We start from the raw sequence: 8,423 nt of genomic DNA, 5'->3' as shown, positions 1-8,423 counted from the left end.
CGGAGCCCCTCAGCTTTCCGCTCGGACGGAAGGCAATTCCCGCCTTTCCGTGCGGTTTAAATGTGTATAAATCGTGAGAAGCGTCATTAAAAGACTGTCCATCAACTCAGGGTCAGTCCACTACAGGGACATAGGCACAGGACACACCAACATCACAGCCCCGGGTGTACAAGGGCAGCTCGCTCTGGAAACCACAGGGTTTATGAGCCGCAGCTTCAGTGTTGTAAAATAAAGGCTGCGACTCAGACAGTCAAAACCTGTGCCATTGCATGTGTGTAATAACAATACCTGTTGGAAACCTCTTACACATCGATTAGGAACTCTAAAAATATGGTATCTTTCTTTCATAGTAGTGTCCAATGTACAAAGAGCTATATCATTAATATCATTTAATCAATCAATATCTGTGGTAAGCACAGATAAATGAAAGTTGCACTGCAGCGCCTCCTTTAAGAGGGTTTTGTGTCATAAATATCTTCATATAGGGCAGGAGATGCTCATACGTCATTGCTCCTGCTCAGGGACAAAACCAGCAGTTAAGCTCAAAGTTTTCTGTATCCTATAATCAAAATGTCTCATTTTTCGGGCAGAACCTTTAATTATCTTCTCCAAAAAACATTTAAAGGATCTATAAGGTTAAAATTGTTGAGGAACACACGGTGGAGAGATTTGACTGGTTTCAAACAGTCATTAGAATAAAAACATTCATAAATTACAACAAATATTTAAATATTTCCTTGCACAGTCCCTGCGGAGCTTCCATGGATCAGCAATAGTTTATCATTATCCTTTTCCAGTGCCATTAGATAAGTTATCTCAAGAATCTAACTACTTGCTGTAGATAATCAATTGCTCAAAGTCTTAAGAACCTGCCATCACTAATTATTATTAATGCTGACCAGATTGTTTAATGTCCCCTTGTGTTTTTTTAGAATATTATTTTATGCTCTTCAATCAAAACTAGCCTGTATTATTGAAAGAAATATTGGTAAAAGTACAGTTAACCATTCCCAGCTGGTTTTTACCTAAGCTTTTTCTAATCATGAGTCAGCAAGCAAAGAGTAAATGTTCATAGGAGTTTATCAGAGTATGCACCATTTAAAACTACCTAAGCAAAACAGAAGGTTAAAAGTTTTCGGGGAAAAAAAGGTATCCTTAAAATAAAAAGAAATGTTAGAACGGAGGCAGATAAAGCAGCTTCTGAAGGAAGCAAAGACTGAAAAAATAGCTGGGGAAGTTATAATGCGTGGTGAGAATACAAAACAGGCAAATGGTGTAGATTTAAGGTGAACTTTCATGTGCAGTCCGTCTCCTCTCAGCTCTACATCCTTGAGCTGAGGGATCCTAACTGAGACAAGTCCATTAAGGGACAGATCCTAGATCTTTGTTTGGATTCATGGATTACTATTCCATAGGTTAACTGGTTGGAATGCTTTGTTCTTCTAGTATGGTATCTTCTTTAGGTGCTCCATGAGCCAGCTTGAGGGTTATCCTTGGAGGGAAATTGCATTATAAATCCTTTTGCTCCAGCCCAGTGTGATGGATATTAGTGGATATTAGTGGATATTGCGCCAGTACTGCATTTGACTTCTCTGAATCACTCCTAATCCTTGACGAGACAAACACAGGCTTTGGGCTGTGCCTGTGGGATACTTCTGAGGTACTAATTGGATAATAGTCCTGAGCAGCTACTCCTTGTTTATGTCCTGATTGCTCACAGATTGCAAACCTGAGGAGGTGCCAGGCACCAAAACACACCACACACTCCAAGTGCTGTCCTTTGGGCATGGAACAGAAAGCTTGACAGCAGCTGGGATTATCCCAGGGGGACGTGGATCTGGAAATAATTCCCTCACCACAGTGGGATCTCCCAGTGTCCTGGAATGACAGGCCCAGTAATTAATTTGCAGCTTTAGGGATTATACCAGGGACACAATGCAATTAAATTTCCTGTTGGAAGAGGCATAACAGGGCTTTGGGAGCTGCAGAGGGAAGCAAAGGAATGAGTTTAACCATCCAAGGCTGAGTCAGGCCCAGCCACTGCTGGTCTCTCACAGGATACTACACGGAGCAAGCAATGGAAATACCACATCCCCTTCCATTTTTTATAAGATGGATTGAAAGAAAAGGCTACTGATATGAGGGGCCATGGAGCTATTCCTGTGCTCCATTCCTTGGAGAAGAGGTTTTGGAGGAGAAGGGAACTCAAGGACTCTGACCTGTCATCCAAACTGCGAGTCTTTCCCCTCAGAAAATGAGGCGCCAAAAACTGGTAGCAAACACCTTCTGTGGTAGAAAATCACCTCAAAGGTGACATTTGCCCTCCTGGATGCTGGCAAACCCCTCCCAGCATCCAAAGCTGTGCCCAAAAGGCAGGTGATGAGGAGCAGGCCTGTTGTTGGCTCCTTTCTCCCCATGGCATGGAAAGGCAGCACTAAACGTGAGGCGAGAGGCCGGACCTCCTTGTTGTGGCTTGCAGGCTGACAAGGCCTCTATTTTGTGAATAAACCCTCACGATTTGGTGGCAAAACAGGTGAGCCAATTCTCACACTGTGAAATTCCACGTGGACAATGATCCTTCTTGTTCAGGAGATGGAATGTCTTCTCTAAAATATACAGGTTTGGGATGAAATTTGTGAACTTTAAGTCCTGTGTGGTCCTGGCTTCCAAATACACCATTATTTCAAATTAAGCCACAAAAAAGTTAGAGTTTTCATGCCATTTTTTTCTCTCTTTTATGAGCTACTTGCAAGTTGGATTTTTTTGTCTGGAGATAATTTGGGTTCTTTTACCCCCAGGGAAGAGCTTTGGTTGAATAGCTCCAGCTTCAAAGCTGCTATAAATTAATTGTTACAACTACACCACTTTTTCATTTTCAAATACACCTAATACAAATGTAACCCAGAAGAAAGATATTTAAGGTTTTTTTCTATTGTTATTTAGTTATATTGGGTTTTTTTATATACTGTTATATTGTCATTTGTTACTGTGATTTGGATAACATTTCTGTCTTACTCACAGCAGCTGTTCCAGGGAGGAATTTGTCCAAGGAAAAGGGAAAAACTGGCCCATTTCCAGGTGCAACAGCGAGACGCTGCCACAGGGAGGCAGACTTGGATAATTTTTCCTCATCTTTTCCCGGCTTTCCTATTGAGAACCCCTCCAGCTGATCCTTCCTCTCTTTAGCTGTCCCAATGTCAATCAACTACAAACTCAGCTATTTCTTCCTAGGGAGTGGAGAAGAACACAGTGGTTGTCTCCAGATCCACATTCAGTCAAACACTCCTTTGAAATCACCTGAGAAATAAAATTTTAAGAAGTTTTTATTTGATTTCAAATCTTAAGGGGAAGTTCTGACTCCCCTTATGAACTGAGGTGAAATACCCCCAGTAGCTGAGGATTATGACGATTACTCCAAAATCAGGTGATTTCACATTTTGGGTTTAGAAAATGTAAAGTGTAATCCTGGCATGTATTCCAGGGTCACCTGGATGCATTTACCAACGGGGGGGGGAGCACATGGCCACGGCCAAAATTCAGCTTTAGTAAGCACTGGAGCACCTGGAGCAGGCAAGGTTTACTCCCAGTTCCAGGTGGGAATGATGCTAAAAGTATCAAGCAGTGAACCAGAGGCCAAGCTGAGCTCGAAGATGAGCTCTGGGCTTGCCAGGTCCCAGCTCTCCCAGTGGGAAACCTGTTAAGAGGGTTTCTTTGCAGAGACAAGAGGGATTATCTTGCTGTCAACAGATTCAGACAAGAAGACACCAGGCACACCGTGGTTCATGCAACTGAAGGGTGACAACAGGCAATAAAACACTGCATGAACGAGGCAGTGATGCCTCAAACTCACTTTTAATATCTGAGGTCATATTTAAGAGTGTGTTAGTCAAGAGAGAATTCCTTTTCCAGGAATCTTCTGTTCCACAGGGATTGCAGCGCTGAAGCAGCAGCAGCAGCAAAGGAAATTATATTCCACAGATGTTTTCTGAAGTCATGTTTTCATTAAGAGAAAAATTGAAGGTTTTTATTTCCTGGGACACTGGGGAGTGGCTTTAAACTGCCAGAGGGTGGGCTTGGATTGGATAATGGGAAGAAATTCTTCCCTGTGAGGGTGGTGAGGCCCTGGCAACATAAGAGGACTGCAGTTGGTGCTGATGAAGGCCCAAAAGGCACCATAATACAAGGAATACAAGGATAGGGAACTGGGATCTTGTGCAGCTCCCTGGAAAAGCCAGCTGCTTGGATTTGTTGGCATTACATCTGTTATCTTGGCATACTGTCAACAAATTTGCAGGACATTAGCTGGGATCTCTCCTCCTCTGCTCTCTTAAGACACTGGGTGTACTTGTGGTAGGAAATACCAGCAGATTTTATTTAGCCCAGCTGCCTAAATCCAGGCATTCCTCTGGATATCCCCCCAATATTTATTTCAAACCAGCTTAGGGGGGGAATAGTGGCAGAATCCCAGGAATAACAAAACTGGAGAGAGTAGCCCAAAGGCAGATCCCTTCCCAAGGTGTTATTAGGGAGAGATGGAGGTGGCAAGATAATTCACACAGGCAGTGAAGTTATCCAGAGATATTCAGATTTTGGAGTGGGGAGTGTAGCAAGGATACAAATTAAGAGTTTATACTGAAAAAAAGGGGATGTTGGTTAAAGATATAACACAGGGCCTTTCATCATCAATTATTTTTAAATACAAGGAGTCAAAATTAAGAGCTCAGGGCCCTGATGCATGGAGTTAAATTTTAAAGGGACAAAAAGGAGTTGAGATTTTTCATTGGAGGGGAGACATTTCAGAGAGATGTTCAAACTGTAAATGATAGTTCCAAACCCACCTTACTTGAGTCAGGGAAAAGTTCCCTCAGTGCTTTTTCTACCACCGTTTTGGGCACTGCTGGATTTCGGCTCGTTCCAGAGACCACAGAATTCAGGACTGTCAGGTGGACGGTCACATTGGCTGTTTTCCCTCACTTCACTGGCTGTCAGCATGTATCACCTTCTTACTCAAGGGATATTTTCATTTAAGAGTTGGTAGGAGCAATAAAAAGGAGAAGTGAGTTAATAAAAGGGCATTTAAAACTACCCTGAGAGCATCTCTTTCATTTTCACACACCCACAGCCTGCAACTTCAATCCTAGGGTTAAAAATCTTACATCACCACCACTTGCATTGAGCAAATTTTGTGTGCTGCAATATCAAGCTTTTAGCTCACATCCCACAGCTGATATTTAAATAACTATAATGAGCATTTTGCTGGGTAGTCCCTGCCTGCTTTGCTTTGCTCATTGCTGTGCACAGCTGATAGATTTCTGATTCAGCAAATCGGAGCTTCACAATGGGGTGTTGAAACAGGCATCAGAAATCCCAGCTGGAATTTGTATCCCATCTACTTCCCTGAGAAAAAGCTCAGGCAGAACATTCCAAAACTGATTGGCTCCTCTCTCCCTGACATAACAGGAATCTTAGTTTGACGTAATTTTTTTTATGGCATAGATGTTTTAATATGTATTTTTTTATGTGGGTTTTGGGTTTGGTTTAGAGGTTTTTGTTTGGGTTTTTTTTGTTGTTGTGGTGGTGAGTGTAGATCTAACACCCACTTCCACAAGAAAATAAAGGCAAAAATAAAAAATAAAGACAAATCCTCTTTCAACTTCATGAGGAGGCACAGCCTGGTAAATCCACTATTGCAACAGGTCAAAGAGTTTTAGGCTATTTCATCATTCCAGAGGAACAGAAGAAGGTTAGATGAATATTTGGGACCTCTGGCATGAGGATGCAATTCCAAAGGTCCTAACAAATCACTGGGAGTGAAATGAGTAATTCCTCAGAAGAGCCACCCTTTAAATCACTGTGGTCAGAGCTGCCTCTTCCCACATGGGGTAAGTCCCTGTGGATTCAGTGCATGTAGGATAACAAAATAAACCCTGTTGAAGCTGGGTTTATTTCCTTCTTCAGGCATCCACTTTTGGGCACTGCAATAAGGCTCTGATCTGATGTGGTCTCTCTTTTGCCCTCTCCTGCCTGTTTGTTGCTCTGGAAACCCCACAGACCATGAATGGAAGCTGACACTGATCCAACAGGTTGTAAACGAGTCGAAAAGCCCACGTAAGCAAACCCCAGCCCTTCACAGACTGGGATCCAAGCAGTGTGCACAGTTCTGCTCCCTAAAGTGGAATTATGAGTCAGAGTGAAAATGAAGGGCATGCAGATCGCTGTGTGCAGCAGTTCTTGCAGGGAACATGGGCTTCATTTGCATAATTAGCTTGTTCTTGCTCAATGGTCTCCTCACAGGGCTGGATTCTGGATGTTCCTGCTGGATTTTTTCAGGTGTCACATACTATTAAAACCCCCACAACGCAAGGGATTTTTAAAAATTGCCTTTGTTTTTATTTCATGAATACATTTAAACTGAATCTCTCCTAACCCATCATAGATTGGAATAACAGCTCCAGTGGGCACCTTTGTGTCAACACCTTCAATCAATAAACTAGATTAATTGGCACAAAAAGATAGCATGGGTGGCTGAGCATGGGTTGGTTTGGTTTTTTTTAGAATGGAAAAAAAACCCCACAAAATCAAAATCTCAAATATAAACATATTTACTCTTCTGAGCATAACCACCCTGCAGATAAAAGACACAGATAGGCTAAATATGACTTGAGTGGTAAATTTCAGTAAGGACAGAACAGTCAATAGAGAGAGTTCTAGACCATTTCCAGAACCTAAACCATCCCTAAAATATGTATTTTTACATCTCTTTATATGTGTTTTCAGGTGTTACTTCCAAGAGGGAATGTAGATCCTTCAGGGAAAAACGATTTTTTTCAGTCTAGATTGAGTTTAGTGATCAGACAAATCAGTAAAGATTATTTCACTTGATTTCTGATTATTTCACTTGATTTTTCCTCATCTATCACCAACAATAAGAGGACATGTGAAAGATGCATTTATATTTTCCTGAGAAAATAGAAAAATACCCTTGAGAGGCCAAGAGTTTAACTGAGGGACATCCTCACCCCTCACCAGTTAAGAAGACTTGAAGCACAGTGAAAGAATTAATATTTTGATGCCAACCTGCCACAATCCATGGAGGAGATGAGCAATTTCCTGAGGGACAGGTTGAACTGAAGGGCTGTGGCCTCACCTAAAACCTTAGGTACCACATCACTCTTACAAGTTTAATTACAAAGGATGCAGGATTGCCTCTCCCAGCTCCATTTTTGAGAGAAATCAGCCATAAATATCCTCTGGGAAGCACAGTCCTGCCTGTAAGAGTGTGATCCAAGCATGCCCACGGGATGAGGCCCCTCAGGGGGACGGCAGCCAGGAAAACCAAGCACGCCCCACCCTTGGGTGGGTGATAAGAAGCAAATTGCTCAGACAGAGGCAGCTCCGTACTTGCAGGGGAGCACAGCTCAGCACTTCAAGGGCTTAGGAGTAATAGCAGAACACACGTTCTGTGGGCAACATCTGAGGAAAAGGCATTTTAGGTGGCAAGCTGGAATTAAATCACCTGTTTTCTCGGAGTTCAGTGTAAATACAACCTCTGTTTCTGGCTGGCTCTCTCTTTATGGATATAGAAACAGCAATTTCCTTCAAGTCAGGCAACAAGTTGCTTTCCAACCAATCACTGAAGCATTTTTAGGCAATAAAACGGAAGGATTTTTTTTTGCAGGGGTGGCTGGTAAGAGTGCAGTGCATGAGTGAGTCATTTTACACACAGGAAAGAGGTGCTAGGCTGAGGTGCTGCCACACAGAGCAGGACAACAGCAGAAAAGGGAGTTGTTCCATCCATTTCTAAATCCTATTCATCAGATTCCACCCAAAGCATCTTATCCAATTGCATCCCTAAATCTGGGACCTGAGGGAAGAACAAAAAGATACAAAAGAGCTTTTGCTCTGCCTGGATAAGGGAACCACTTCCAGCAATATCTCAGCACAAACTCCTGCAGCCAGAAGGATTCTGCAAAATATCTGCCTAATTTCCTTGTCTCTTCCAGGTATTCCAGATGGTAAATATTGTCTTTCAGGGAACATTACAGTCCTCACCTGACCCCCTAGAGTTTGTAAAACATGTTAGAGTTTAACCAAGGTAAACCAGCTCCACTCTTAATAACCTTTATTAAAAAGATAAAGAAATTATTATCGACATAGAGCAGCCTGTTGCGACAAATAAGAGACAGAAATGTTTTAATTAAAACCAGGTTGAAAAAAGACTCAATAAATAATGACATTCAAATAAGCAGAATTCTAATTAAACACTACGAATGATCAGTTTGATTTATGAGACTGACACCACAAAGAACCCTTTTGATTCAGCTTTGTATTGATTTTGGTGGGACTCAGGATCAGCACAGCTTTCAAGTCTCACTGGTAAAAAAAAAAGGAGGAATCCTTAACATTTGTATTACCTCACACAG

At 42.1% G+C, this 8,423-nt stretch overlaps 1 protein-coding gene and 1 long non-coding RNA gene across 2 annotated transcripts in view; one reads left to right on the top strand and one right to left on the bottom strand.

Annotated features, from left to right (window-relative positions):
• LOC108446429 overlaps positions 1–8,169 on the top strand; it is a 28,316-nt gene extending 20,147 nt beyond the window's left edge. Inside the window, exon 3 of the long non-coding RNA XR_001861599.1 lies at positions 4,048–8,169. This is a non-coding gene — a long non-coding RNA (uncharacterized LOC108446429). The remainder of the gene's footprint in view (positions 1–4,047) is intronic.
• LOC103614699 (fatty acid desaturase 1) overlaps positions 6,587–8,423 on the bottom strand; it is a 13,061-nt gene continuing 11,224 nt past the window's right edge. The window contains exon 12 of the mRNA XM_017732999.1: positions 6,587–7,864. Coding sequence (XP_017588488.1) covers positions 7,852–7,864 — 13 coding nt within the window. The 3' untranslated portion in view covers positions 6,587–7,851. The remainder of the gene's footprint in view (positions 7,865–8,423) is intronic.

Source organism: Corvus brachyrhynchos, unplaced genomic scaffold, assembly GCF_000691975.1.
Source record: "Corvus brachyrhynchos isolate BGI_N302 unplaced genomic scaffold, ASM69197v1 scaffold315, whole genome shotgun sequence".
NCBI lineage: Eukaryota > Metazoa > Chordata > Aves > Passeriformes > Corvidae > Corvus > Corvus brachyrhynchos.
The sequence above is the reverse complement of the archived record's forward strand: the minus strand, read 5'-3'. Positions and strand labels throughout refer to the sequence as shown.